Source organism: Etheostoma cragini, chromosome 11 (genome assembly GCF_013103735.1).
Source record: "Etheostoma cragini isolate CJK2018 chromosome 11, CSU_Ecrag_1.0, whole genome shotgun sequence".
NCBI lineage: Eukaryota > Metazoa > Chordata > Actinopteri > Perciformes > Percidae > Etheostoma > Etheostoma cragini.
Genome location: NC_048417.1, coordinates 8,762,149 through 8,777,167, shown reverse-complemented (window position 1 = coordinate 8,777,167; position 15,019 = coordinate 8,762,149). Strand labels below are relative to the sequence as shown.

Here is a 15,019-nt window from a genome sequence, read left to right as displayed (position 1 = left end):
ATAATATCTTGATATACCTTCATTTGTACATAAAACTTTATATAAGATTTTTGTTGAACAGCTACAACTAGAAGGCAACTTCTTACACACCTATGCCATCTATGAAAAACCTAGTCATTTTATGGCAAAATCTTTCACTCTTGATTGATGTACATATGTAAATGTTAACAGTGTTGACAAATTAAGTTGGAGAGAAGTCAAGTAACAGTTGTATGAAGATACATGTAGTGAAAGTATATTTTTTGCTTCCAGGAGCTGGAGTGGATGCCTTTCTGTTTTGTTGATGGAGCAGCACTACAGAGCTGAGATCACGCACGTGATGGAGGTCTTTACGGTGTTGACTGTGCAGGTCATTGCCGGATCTCCTTGTCCAAAAAGTCTTTGGCCTCGTTGATCTTTGCTGCGAGATATGGTGACCCACCTGCACAAACAAGTGTGATTCTGTGGTAACTCCTTTAACACAGCCATCCACAAGCTTTTTAAACATTTAAAATTAATGCTGGGTCCAACACGAAAGCTCGGAATTGTTGCCATCAGATAAAAATCAACTTTAAAAATCTGTTCCAGCACAGACTGGGCAGAATGTGAGATGTGCACGTCACAGTTTATCTAGTTTGTATTGAATTAAGACTGCTAACAGACAACTTTCATCTGTGATGTTGTTTACTAAAATTAATGTACGTTTTACCAGCTTGATTTTATGTGATTTTGACATTTACACACAAAAACAAAAATTGGAATTCAGTTTTTGACCCGCAGTCTTATAGATCAGAGTTTAAACTTACCTTTATCTGGATGGTTCAGGACCATGATCCTCCGGTGGGCATTCCGTACGTTGGCCTTAGTGCTGGTTGGGCTGGACATAAAACAAATGATAACATCCATGTGAGCCATCTTCCCCTTTCTCTGAGCAGTTAAAGATACACACTGAAGGACTGTACTTAAGAGATAACATTTAAGAAATACAGTTGGGTCCATAAATATTGGGACATCGAGACAATTCTAATCTTTTTGGCTCTATACACCACCAAAATGGATTTGAAATGAAACGAACAAGATGAGCTTTAACTGCAGGCTTTCAGCTTTAAGCATATTTACATCCAAATCCGCTGTCACTATCAGACCAAAGAATTCTTTCCCTGGTGAAGAAAACACCCTTCACTGCAGTTGGCCAGATCAAGAACACTCTCCAGGAGGTAGGTGTACGTGTGGCAAAGTCAAAAACCAAGAGAAGACTTCACCAGATTGAATACAGAGGATTCCCCACAAGATGTAAACTAATGGTGAGCCTCAACAACAGGAAGGCCAGATTAGAGTTTGCCAAACATCTAAAAAGCCTTCACAGTTCTGGAACAACATCCTTTAGACAGATGAGACAAAGATCAACTTGTACCAGAGTGATGAGAAGAGTATGGAAAAGGAAAGGAACTACCTATGATCCAAATCATAACACCTCATCAGTGAAGCATGGTGGTGGTAGTATTGTGGCGTGGGCATGTATGGCTGCCAATGGAACTGATTCTCTTGTATTAACTGATGATGTGACAGCTGACAAAAGAAGTAGGAGGAATTTTGAAGTGTTTCGGGCAATATAATCTGCTCATATTCAGTCAAATGCTTCAGAACTCATTGGACAGCCATTGGATGACCCGAAGCATACTGCAAAGGAACCAAAGAGTATTCTAAGGGAAATGAGTGGAATGTTATGCAATGGCCCAGTCAATCACCTGACCTGAATCCGATTGAGCATGCATTTTACTTGCTGAAGACCAAACTGAAGGGAAAATGCCCCAAGAACAAGCAGGAACAGAAGACCGTTGCAGTAGAGGCCTGGCAGAGCATCCCCGGGGATGAAACCGTTCACCTGATTTGGATGTAAATACCCTCAAATTAAAGCTGAACGTCTGCAGTTAAAGCACATCTTGTTCGTTTGATTTCAAATCCATTGTGGTGGTGTATAGAGCCAAAAAGATTAGAATTGTGTCGATGTCCCAATATTTATGGACCCGACTGTATTAACTAACTACGACACATTCTGTTACCTGATGCCAAGAATGAGGCTGGCCTCTCGTTTGGACATCTTCTGCTCAAAACCTCCTTTGTAATATGCTGAGAAAGCCTGTGGTGACAAAAGGATTTGAGCTTTGACAAGAGCTGTCACACAGCCAGCTGTATGCAGTGGTTCGAAGTCAGCTTTTGTTTGAACCTAACAACCTTCCTCACAAAAATAGCACAAGATGCACAGTTAAGCAGAATAAGACTATGGGTATTGACATCACTGCAGATGTACCGGAGGTTAAAAGGAACTACTCACGGATGTGGGCATTTTTTTTAAAGTTTCAGAGAAAACATGTCCGAGAGGCTTCCACAGCTGGAATGCATAGCGGCCTGTTGATTAAACACATGAAACAGTTTCAGACCAAACCCGTTTCTAAATGAGAAGGGATCAACAAATAGCAAAGCATAAATCTATATATCCATCCACTAGAGTGACACAGCTGGCAGTGTAATAACTTTAGCAATCTGAGTGATAGTAAACAAAAACCTGAAAAAGTATACTGCACTTGTATCCAGATACTATTATCTTAGGAAATTACTGATCTTGTATCAAACTTTTTTTACCTGCAAAACCTGCAGCAGCCACACCGAGACCGACTGCAATCAGAGTCCCTCCCTGTCGCCGAAATAAAACATCCAGTAGTGACCACACTGGGTTAGACGAGTCATAGTGCCAAGCTAGCTACATCACACAGGTACTCCGCTGAAAAAAACTATTTGATATCTGTTTACAATATGTATACTTAGATTTAATAGAATGTTATTCTTAAGAGGGCGTTGTATTTTGTGGTGTGTTCCACGTTGTTCTACAAGATAACGTATACCAAACCACTGGATAGAGGTAAAATGCACACTGTATTAAATAGGATAAAACAATAAGTCACCCAGTGTTTACTTTAGCTTGATAGTTTATCCACATGACGCCAGGGAAGGTTAGCGGTTATTGAGGTTACGCAACGCACACATTAACAGGTAACAAAATTAGTTCAATAAACTTCATTAAGGCCTTCAGTGTGAAAAGGGCTATTTACCAGCCGTCTGTCTATATCGGCGTCGCTCCTAACGTTTCCTTTAGGAGTATATTCAGCATATCGCATCATGTCTCCTCCGTCAACGTTCACCCTGCCGGTGTTCGCCATGTTGCCTCAGCGACGAATGTTCGAGATTCTCATTGGCGAGCTACAAACCAAGGTTAAAGGTGCATGCCGCCACCTACTGTACTGGAGGGTGTAAAAACAATAATAAAAAAAAAAACTTCATAAAGAATTTATATTCTTGATATTAAACATGTTTAATTTTAATCATTTTACCTACTTGGTTTTCTCCTTTTACCATTTTACCTTAAAAACCTTCTTACAACCTATGACCACATGTTCAACAGTTTCCTTGCAGTAAGGCTACAAGTCTTTTATCATCATGTAGCGTGTATTGCATAGAAGAGTAGTAGAGTCCTGTGTGTCCAAATGTTACTGCATCTTCTCTTTCTCTCTCTCTTTTCTCTCTCTCTCTCTCTCTCTCTCTCTCTCTCTCTCTCTCTCTCTCTCTCTCTCTCTCTCTCTCTCTCTCTTATGGATGTAGGCTATGACTCTCTCTACCCTTATTTCAACTTCCAATGAAGTAACCAGCATCTTTTGGATCTTTTGAAAACTCAATGCAATCTCATTGACACTTTCTTTCATCAGTCTTTTCAGGGGGAAAAAAGTGTTTCTCAAGTTGAGATATTATAAGATCACTGATTAGGCCTAAAAACAACTGTGACAACTGGCCATTTGTTGAACCCTTTGTGATCTTAAGGACCTTTGTCCATGTTGTCCCTATAGTTTCAAATCTAACTATGCTGAAAGCTCCTGATCAGCTACTAAATAGACCTTGAAGTGAGAAGGTTCTGTCAGCTGCTCAACTTTATGATATTCATTGAGGATTTTGGCATTTATTGTGGTCCATTTTGAGCAAACTATTGTTGTTTCGTGTTTGTGCCACTAGGTGGAGCCGTTGTCAAGTGAACCATGTAGTGCTGTAAAGTGTGTGTGTGTGTGTGTGTGTGTGTGTATGTGTGTGTGTGTGTTTGTGTGTGTGTGCGTGCGTACGTGCGTGTGTGTGTGTGTGTGTGCGCGTGCGTTGCACAGAACAGGTAAATATGCAGGGCTTATTGATAAATATTGAATTACTGCAAATTAGTTAACTATATTCAGTGTCATGTCTACAGGTGTTTGTGCATAGGCCTACTGGTGTTTGTATTTGTGCTTGTGTTGTTTTATCTGCTTTTATTTGTATATGCATGGTTGTTCTGTCCGTTTATATTTACTTGTGTCACTTTTTCAATGCTTTATTTGTGTTTTCCTGTTGCATCAGTTACATCTGTGTTTCGGTAAATGTTCCTATTCATATTTGCTTGTGTCTTTTGTTGGATGTTGCACTTGTACAGGGCATGTTTGTGTGTTGTATTTGTTTGCCTTTGTGCTTGATATGTGTTTGTATTTGTGCTTCTCTTTGTACTTGTGTGTGTGTGTGTGTGTGTGTGTCTAAAGGTGTACTCTGTGTCCCTTGTGGACCCTCAACATGATTAGAGGTCCAGCAGGAGTCTCGGAGCAGAGAGCAGCAGCACAGAGGAGCTGATGGAGCCTTGAGCTTGGAGCTGGTTTCTATTGTCCCTGGTAATTGGATTTGGTCTGGCAGGAGAGATGGCTGCCAGTGAGAGGCTCTGATCATTAGGTGTGAATGAGAAGTGTGGTGCCAGGGATGAACACAAACGCATATTGGTATTATGCCGTTCAACAACAAAATACACACACATGTACACACTGAATTTGCTGCTTTCATTTCAAACACAATTCTTCCCAAATACGTTTTCAGATGATTTTCTAAACGCACACCTCCACACTGAAACAATTAAACAACATTTCAAACATTTCACAAAGAAAGATTCTTCAGACTACGGACCAATTTTTGTGTGAAGAAAACCCAGTTCCTAAAATCAGGTTTGGATAAATCTAAAGAGTTATTCCTCTAAAGTAACCTGGGCTTGTTCAGGTTGGTATACAGACTTAACAGTCTATCGATCTAAAGGTCGATCTTTGTTTAATTGCAGTGCTTTCTCCATTGTCAGACTGTTATGGATAAAGTGGAAAGGCCTGGGTTTAATGGAAATGCATTTGTATGTTGTACTTTGTCCCATCACCTACCTGTTGTGGCAATTTGAAAGTTTACAGCTCTGTTTAAATGTGTCTTTTGTACAACAGGAATTCCAGGTATGTCATTCCGATTCGTTCTTGATTGCACAATTGCCGAAGCGCTCAATGCACTGCATCTTAAAGAGAAACTCCACCGATACACATCACATCAAAGTTTGTTTACTGGTGTTGGGGACTGTTAGCCTACTCCATATTAAAAAAAAAAACAAAAATCATATAAAGCCTTTTGTAGTTTCAGAGGGAGCCGTGTGAAGTATTATATACTTCCTACTACAGTGATGTCTCTTAAGTTAGCATTTCTTGGGGCTGAATACAACATGTTTGAAAATGGAAAAATATGTGGGTGTGGAACTAGAAATTAATTTATTATAGGCCTCATACACATCTACCAGTGCCACCAACAATCATCCTGGCCCAAAGCAACTCGGCGTGTCTACTTGAGGCTAGCTGTTCACGGCTACATGAGCTGCTACTAGCAAAACACACTCAAGTCTCCTATTGAACTGTCGGTGGTCAAACGTCATTGTTTCCAAAAATGTATTCCAAAGTTTGTCTGAAGCTAACATGGAGCTTCAATTCCACAAAATGTTGTCTTTATGTTACTATCTCTCCACTGCAGGTCAACATGGAATCACAAAGAGGGAGTTTTATGGTTAAAGAATTTAACTTTGGAAGGTATCCACATGATGTGTCTAAATCTGACTGCTAAAGGCTCATATTAACTTCAGATGAACTTTGGAATGTATAGCCTGCTTTTTCACAGAATTGTAGATTTTCCTCCCCATTGGAAGTGCATTAAGAAGGGATATTTTAACGGCCAGTACGCCTTTTAACAAATAGAATGATTAGAGCAAACAAAACCTTTTTCAGTGTTCAAGATATATGTGAATCCATCCTTTAAGCAATTATAAAAGCAGCTCTCTTTCTCATTAAAAGTATCTATAGCACAGCACCCAGTTGTGTCAGAGGGATTTAAATATTGACCATGTTAAACCTCTGCTTATATTAAGATATATAATGCAGCTGTACACAAGAACACAGATTTTTGCATATTAAAAACAACAAAATCTGTTCTTTTGTTTGTGCACATGCATTTACAACTTAATCTAAGCGAGAGAGAAACATTTACTAAAACACACACATACAAGCGCAGTGTTTCCATGGCAACCAAGCAGCCACTCTGCTCTTCAATAGAGGGTGAGTGAGTCGAGGTAGATTGCTATTGTGTTGTGTGTGTTTGGGGGGTCGGGGTGGCGGTTCGAGAGGGGTTACAGGGGGCAGTATTAAACAATGCACTAGACAGATGAAAGCACTGCACATCCTTAAATCTAATCATAATTTAGTCATCACTAGAAGATGGTATGATCAAAATAAAGAAGGAAATAGGCAAGACTGACAGGACAGAAAAGAGACTTGAGTGCATGAGTCAAGGAAAGAGGGATGTGAGATTGCTGTTAGATGGAAAATGATGGCGCTTCATGGACACAGATGGTCTTATTCCTAACGTTGATGCTTATTTTTTGCCTTAATCCCTATATTCAAGCAGAGACACTTAGCCTAAAAGGATTTCTAAAGCTCAGATGCAGCTCAGTCATAACCACCAAAACCGACATCCAGTCATGCCTTTTCTTATGTAAAATTGTGAATGAATGGAAAGTAAAAAAGACGAAATATAATAAAAAAGTTCTTTAATGAACAAAAGTGTTTTCTGGGGTCACTGGAAGCAGAACATTGTTTGTCCATGAAGAAATACTGTGTTGAAAAGAATGAATGTCAACAAGATGTTCCAATTTTCATTTATTTGCTTTTGCTGAACATGCTTCAGAATTATTAAATTCTAAAAAAAAAAGAAAAATCTGAAGAAATGACCATTTTCTTTTTTAAATCTGAAACACGCAGCAATTTTGCAACAATGCTGCAAAGAGCACTCAGTAGAGCCCATTAGGGTGGCCTGGTTCTCCTCTTTAGGAACTTTTGAAACAAATTCAAACAAAGAGCATTCAGAGAGAGGAGGAGGAGGAGGAGGAGGAGGAGGAGGAGGAGGAGGAGGAGGAGGAGGAGGAGGAGGAGGAGGAGGAGGAGGAGGAGGAGGAGGAGGAGGAGGAGGAAAAGGTCTTTCTCAAATTAAAATATTTCTTGGATTGAAGCTAGGCCTACTTATAATTAGTAATTTGCGCTAAAGTTTGGAATAATCAAATTAACCAGCACACGCACATATCTCTATGTTTTTAAGCTTTTCTTAAAGCTGATGGAAAGGGTTAATTATACCCCAAACAAATACATATCTCATTCAGATCTGTTCATTGAAACTGCATGTCTTTGATACTGATGGTTGACAATATTGATTCACACATACAGTATGTGTTATTGATGAAAAAACTCCTTTATTGTCCACATTAATCGATTCAACCCTTGTTGGAACACAGGTTGGAGAAGAATTATTGCATCCATCTTGAGTGACGGTTACTGACACATTGGGCCCTCGGGCAGCTTTTATCAGCCCATTAGGGGGAAACTATCCCTACCTCTGCTTTGTCCTCCACTTTCCGGTCCTCTTCCCATCTTGGTCCGATTTGTCTGTAAAGACGTGTGTCACAACCTTTCCTTGTGAGACTAAATAAATGCACCACGTCCTGCTATCAACCTTGGTATTGATTATGTCTTTTGGATGGATGAAATTGACTTTTATCCCATTTCATGATAAGGAAAATAATAGAAATGCCTTGTATATAACATGATTGCCTTATTACAGAAGACATTGGTAAGAGACAGAGAATAGGTGTTGATCAGCTTAAAAGATTCAGTAAACATTTTTGATCACTGTGCCATCTTTGGTTCATTGTAACTAAATTGAAATTAAATCGGACCCTCCCCTCCCAAAAAAACTAAACAAAACAAAAAACCAACAACACAGAAATGACTTAGCATATGAATATTAGAAATTAAATTATGTCAAAGGGTTTTTTAATTTAAAGAATTGCTGTATCGTAATACTATACTGTGATACTCACTGTGATAATAATAGTAATAGTCATAATAACAGGATAAAATTACATGCTGATGTCTGTTGTTTTGTGACTGTACACCTTCACCATTGAGGCTGTTGTTGATGTGTTGTTTTGCTTGTCATGTGTGCCTTAATGAGTGCCTTAACAATTATTTTCATGATATCTTTTAAAATAAATAACTTTCACTTGTTTATTTATTTTGTTTTATTTTCCTTATTCTGAGGAAGGTATGTTCAGGGGAAAATATAAAAAAGGGCGAAGAACATGGAAATTGTGAGTCTTGCATAATAAAAAATAAAATAGATTGTCATGAGTTTTAATAATTTACTGAATATTTTTACTATATAATGTTATTTTTCTGTATTTATTCATATGCATTTAATTGTTATAAGTGGCCTACTTCTAAAATGTACCGATGTCCAATTCACGGAACCTTTATCTTGTAGCTTCAGTTGCTTTCAGGGGACTTGATCGCTGACGGACTGTCAAAATGACATAAACACATTAAGGTGAGTCTCGATTAGTGTTTTACTAACGGCACCAGTTTCACCGCAATACCAATACAGATCCGCTGACACGTGATGGCTGAGACGTGACTGAGCGAACACTTTAATCTTGTATTAAAGTGACATGGATCAAGGATGGAGAGAGAGGCTAGCGTTAGCTGCTAGCTAACTAGCCCCCGGCTCACTTCACATTAGCTGGGGATAAAAACAGGCCTTATTTAGTCATATTTGAAAGTAGTTAATCTATTTTATTCAAGCCGCTGTATACATTATAATTGTCTTGATAAACAGGGCAAATTGACGAGGTAGCTTACGTAGCAAGTGAATGTAGCTATCAGAAACACTGACCGTGGCTTCACCTCTGCCATGTACTGCTGAGATGCTGACTGTGTGTTTATTGATACAGGAACAGAGACAAACAAACAGCACCGCTGATCCTTGCACCCTGTTGTTTTTAATTTCTTTCCATATTAAACTCAAGTATCATCAAACTAACTAACGTTGCTTTACTCTAATCACCCATGTCATGCATATCTACAGTATGTCTATATATCCATTTAATATGTATTTTTTTGTAATTTGTTTTGTTTACAAATAACAGAAACACTTGAGGTGCGTTGTCATTCCAGCTTTAAAAATTACAGCTGAACGGAGAATACTTTCTCTTTTTAATTCAATATCATTTATATTATCAAATCATAACTAGAGGTATCTTGTTATATAGACATGTTCCAGATAGAGTAGGTCTACACAACATTCAATGAGCCAACAATTCCAGTAATTCCCCCAAGAGCAAGCATTCAGTGCAACAGTGGCGAGGAAAACTTCCTATTAGGGAGAAACCTTGAGTGGTGAGGAAAACTGCTTTTTAGGGAAAAACCTCAGACAGACCCAGACTCTTGTTAGGTGCTGTCTGACGATGCCGGTTGAGGGTGTGATGAACACTGGCAATAATTGTCACAACGAAGATAATGTAACTATGACTAGAAATGTTAGTTGTAGTAGTTCATGGTGTAGCTGGGCACTGCAGGGCGTCACAGGGTTTAGCAGGGCGTAGCAAGGCACTGCCGAGCATAGCAGGGCATAGGGCATAGGGCAGGGTGTGGAGCAGGACCACGGCGACAGCTGCAACCATGATTTAGGTGCCACCCTAAGCCAAGGCAAACTGCTGGGCCACAGAAAAGACGAGGGCTCTGGGGAATAAGCTCCCTAGAGCTAAGGGACATGGATGCACACAGCTTGAAAGGGAGAGGAGAGAGGGTTCAGTGTCAAAAGAAGGAAGTTCCTCTGCAGTCTAAAACTATGACGGCCTAATTAAGAGCTGGTGCAGGCAGACCTGACCCTCTTCTATAAGGGTTGGTAGATGAGTCTGACGACTGTGAGGAGAAGCAGACACTGAACCAAATTTCAAAACATATTGTTGAATTGATGTTGTATGAGGGCCGCTCGGTTATGGCCAAAATGATAATCACAATTATTTTGATCGATATTAAGATCACTAATAATTATCATAATTATTTGTTGATTTTAACCAAAACTAATTTTACTCAATCTTGTCAGATTGAAAATATACAGCTGCAATACATGTTTATATGAAAATTATCTGAATTAAATAGCCTAGGATATATTTAAAAAAAAAGATCTCTGAGAAAGCTCCTTCACTTTTTTTCAACAACAGTAACAGACTGATACTGTTGGGGGATGGGGGGTGGGTGCGATGGATTGAAGCGTATGCTACTCGCAGAGTGACGGCTGACTCATTATGAATGGGTCCAGCACGGGTCAGCAGAGTTACACACGTCTTATGTATGAAATGTCTGTATCGTCACTGTGCTGCATTTTTATGAACTATGATATTCTGGCCATGGGTCCCATCTCTCGCCCAGGTCCAGCAGCTCCGTCTCACAATCTATAGTCTACGACCTGAAGTTGGTTGCATTCAATAACTTCTTCTGTGTTTTTTGTTGTGGCCGCCGCGACAACAGAGTTACCAGCGGAAACACTGGTACAAATACAGGTTTGCCTCTCATGCTTAACAAAATACAGCTGTGTTAATAAAAAATAAAACCGTAGACAATGTCAAAATTGTGGGCCGATGTTTCGGTTTAACTGGTTTTTGAGTTGACTAGTGATAGAGGCAGATGTGGTGTAGGCGTGGCCTTTCAGGACCCAACTCTGTCCTCTGTGACTGTAAATGTAAATGTGCTGTATTTATATAGCGCTTTTCCAGTCTTAACAACTGCTCAAAGCGCTTTTACATCTACAGGAAACATTACCATTCACACACTGTGGCCGGGGCTGCCGTACAAGGTGCCACCTGCTCATCAGATAAACATTCACACACATTCACACTCGGATGCGCAGCACCGGGGGCAACTCGGGGTTCAGTGTCTTGCCCAAGGACACTTCGACAATGACTGCAGAGGCGGGGATCGAACCACCAACCTTCCGATTGGCAGGCAACCGCTCTACCACTGAGCCACAGCTGCCCCTTACTGTCTACATCTAGAAACTAAGCTACGCAGTGGTGGGAACAACTCTGACTGGCACATGATCATACAGTTGGTTTACGGAGCGGTAGATTACTATTGCAAAAAAAAAAAAGTAGCATTCTAGGAACGTAATGACCCATTTAAAATGTCATTTGGTCGAGGAACTTTGATCTTGGGAAACCAACATTGTGTATTATAATAAATGTATTGTGTTGCACATGAATCTGCACAAAAACCCAAACAGATGTAGCCTTGTTACAGACCCTCTAATAGCTGTCCACATCTAAGATTTTCTTAGTGGTTTATATATATTCAGATGATGAAGTATATCCAAAATGTCAGTTTAGGTTGAATACTGTTGAATATTGTAATAATGATCTTACTTGCTATAAATTAACAGATGTTAGTGTACTCAGTTCTGCATTTCTGTTGCTTTCAGTTGCTATCAGTATTCTTTAAAATACAACAAATTGCTTGTTGAATCTAAAACAAATAATCCTTTCTAAATTTCTTTATTGAATAATGAATAGACCATGACAGGCACTACTAAAAAGGTACATATACACTTTGAAGTGCAGTTTTTACTGATATTTTGTTCATATGACACAAAAAATCTTGTGTCTATGACGATATGTTGCAACCTTTAACAATATGTACATTGCGGCAGTTGATATTACGATGACGAAAAGAAATAACAATATATTGTGCAACCCTAGTTAGATGTAATCTATGCAATGCTAACCCTAGGCAATAGCTATAAGAGTGAATCTTGGGATAACAAAATTAACGAAATCCGTACTGATACAGAACATTGAATTTTGTTCCTTCATCTGCTTTCCTTGGGATGACTACAGTCCTTTTATGATATGTAAGACATACTTAAAAAAAACACATCTAATCTGTGCTTTCCCGGCTATTGTTGCCTGTGTTTGCCCGACTGCATGTTTGAGTCAACATGAGTTCAGTGGAAAGCTCGATGAGTAACTTGATGATGTTCAGGTTAGGTCAGAGCTGTATCTGCAGGCAGATGATAGCACGGTAAATATGTTGGTGTAATAGTACAAAGGGTTTTGAATTAAAAATAGAATACAAACTAGGAGGGGATACCGATCAGTGCTACAGTGGACATTTCAGCAAAGCTGCTACACTTGTATTTTTGCAACCAATGTTTTGTAATTTAGAAAATTTGTTCAAATTTAATGGTGTTTTGTCCCCTTTATTCTCATGAAACACTCGCAGAAAGAAACTGCATTGCTAACTATGTCATCCCGGGATTAGTGCGATTTCTTAATCAAATTTTTTTGTTTATCTAATAAAATTGAAACAATTGACTGGCTCAGCAGTTTCCATGTGACGTTGGAACTGTTTATCAGCACTAAAGGTCCTGCTGCTATGCACCAGTGGACTGTATGGTCTTGCTCGTGTGTGTATAATGCATAGAAGTTAATGTTTAATCCATAAAGAGCATTGAAGTTAGTGACATCTACGACAATATCTTCCTTTGTATCTCCAACAAATGATCATCAATAAATTGTGAATAATCAATGTATTGCCCAGCCTGTCTAATTGCAGTGATGTAATGGTCTTTAAATAATTCATATGTAGAGAAAAGTAAAACAGACTGAGCTGTGGAGGAGAAGAAAATCAATGAGGCCTAGAGAGCACACATGAAAAAGAAAGAGGTTTAAAAGGAGAGAGAGAGAGAGAGGCAAAGACAGAGGAGTGGAGAGAATGAGGAGAGACAGGCGGTCAGGCAGATGGATGGGAACCCCACCCAGGCCAGCTTCCTCTCTGCCCGCTCAGACCAGTGATAAGCAGCTGAGGAGGAAGTCAAGTATTATTTCATCAGAACATGGGAGGCAGGATGATCGTTTCTTTTTGCTGAGAAGGAATCTGTCGATCTCAGTCTAATGAAGATACTGTAGGTGGGTCGGTAGTTTGATGCTTAAAGTTGCTAAACTAGAAGCTTAATTATGTGACTTTTGTCTTTGCAAAGCCCCTATTTAGAGTTTGTTACATGTATAATTTAATCAGAGTATTCTCACTTTCAACAGTGCTTTTATTCTTAGTTTTTGTTCTGCATGCTTCCTCTTAACCATTTCCTCTTTCCATCTTCTGTTTATTACAGCAAAGCCACAAACGGTCTCCATCTGATGACCTCACAGCCACCTGACGGGCCAAAATAACCAGCCCCTTGCAACATCTTAGTCTGTGTAGGGGGATTTTACTGTATTTCTTGCCAGAACTGTGTGTATCTGGCTAAGAAATGTAGTTTGCCACCCAGATTGGCTCAATTTGGGTGTCATAGCCTACTGCCAGTCCTGTTTAGCTCTGGCATTAAGCCGCAGAAGCTTTCCCCCAAGAGAGGTAGTCGACTTTCCCTCCAGAGCTCGAGGCACACTGCTGAAAAGGATGAAGGCCCTGTCTTGAGGAGGAGAGCAAAACTTTGCTTTAGACAGCATTTTGTGAAGACTGCAGGCTGCTTGGATCTTTTTTTACCCCTTTCTTAGCTTGCATTTGACCAGCTGAAAGCCAATTTGTTAAGTTGGACATGTGGATGCTGTTAACTTGGTTTTTGTGTCCATTTTGGAAAACCATCCAGTTGTGAAACTTGTAGCTCAAGGGACCAAGCACAGCCATGGAGGGTCTTGAGCAGCTCGACATGGTGGGTAACATCAGCCCGGCTCTTGAAGCCACCGAGGACTTTATCCACTGCATAGACGGGATACAAGGCCAAGGTCCGAGCCGAGCTCAAATAGGGTCCCTCCAGCCTTCCAGGAAACCTAAGCAGCTGCAGGAGGTGTCCAGCGCGGCGCTGGGGAAGCTGAGCTCCAGTGGCGTGTGGGGCCTGCTTGCCAGAGAGCAGCCAGAGGTTGGGCCTCTAGGCCTGGCCTGGGCCGACAACTTCAGTGTGTTGGGGCTGGGGATGGGCTTGAGGCACGGCAAGAGAAGCCGAGCGCGCTCCACCAACGACCTGGCAGCTCATACCAAGGAATGCACAAACAACACTTCCAACTCCGCAACCAACTCAGTCTTCAAGAAGGGACACAACCGGTCCCGGTCGGACGTCAACTACCGGCCGTCTGCATACACAGACAACGGACTGCCCACTGTGGACTGCAACACTTTGAAGAACATGATCCTCAACAACCAGCCAGAGGGTGAGTTCACATAGCAGTGGGAGTGTGATATGATGTAGAAAGTGGCTGTTATGAATTTGTCAGGCCAAAATTTTCTGTTCTATAATAGAGCTAAAAAGATTTTTTAATCTGCGGGTTTTAAACAGTTATTCAGACAGAAGAAACATTTGTGATATTGGGCGATATAAAATTAAATGGACTTAACAAAACAACAATTTGAATACTTTTATACACATTGCCTGACCCTATTCACTTCCTCATTTTTTTTTTCTGGTGGTGATTATGACGCACCAAGTAGTCAGAGCTGATACTGAGTACATGCAGATCCACTATATTACACACACCCATGGCAATAAAACGAGACTTTACCCGACACGATTACACTTTGGTGTTTTGTCTTTGGAGCATAATTTGCAGATGTCTCAGTGGCAGATATACTGTAAATGAAACCCAACTGCCATCTGCATCACTACAGTGAAGTGGTAAATAATATGTGTTCTAAATTTGGGTGAACTAGACCTGATTTTCCTAATTATGATGTTGAGTCTTCTAGTGACCAACAGTCCCGTCCCTACCTGTCAGAGACATGCACAACTCCTCCTCCTCCTCCTCCTCCTCCTCCTC

At 40.2% G+C, this 15,019-nt stretch overlaps 2 protein-coding genes across 3 annotated transcripts in view; one reads left to right on the top strand and one right to left on the bottom strand.

Annotated features, from left to right (window-relative positions):
* Positions 1-323: 323 nt before the first annotated feature.
* Positions 324-3,229, bottom strand: dnajc15 (DnaJ (Hsp40) homolog, subfamily C, member 15). Its single transcript, XM_034885416.1, has 6 exons — positions 3,090-3,229; positions 2,623-2,674; positions 2,315-2,388; positions 2,043-2,119; positions 786-856; positions 324-421 (listed from the first exon to the last, which is right to left on the bottom strand). Exons 1-6 carry the CDS (start codon positions 3,195-3,197, stop codon positions 351-353), a joined length of 453 nt encoding a protein of 150 aa, XP_034741307.1. The 5' UTR covers positions 3,198-3,229; the 3' UTR covers positions 324-350.
* Positions 3,230-8,699: 5,470 nt separating this feature from the next.
* Positions 8,700-15,019, top strand: part of plekhm3 (pleckstrin homology domain containing, family M, member 3) — a 40,373-nt gene continuing 34,053 nt past the window's right edge. The window contains exons 1-2 of one of the 2 annotated variants that reach the window (XM_034884725.1): positions 8,700-8,766; positions 13,384-14,416. In XM_034884725.1, the coding sequence (XP_034740616.1) occupies positions 13,894-14,416 (523 nt within the window). In that variant the 5' untranslated portion in view covers positions 8,700-8,766; positions 13,384-13,893. Of the gene's footprint in view, positions 8,767-12,708; positions 13,181-13,383; positions 14,417-15,019 lie in introns of those variants that run through there. The other variant, XM_034884726.1, reaches the window with a different exon arrangement.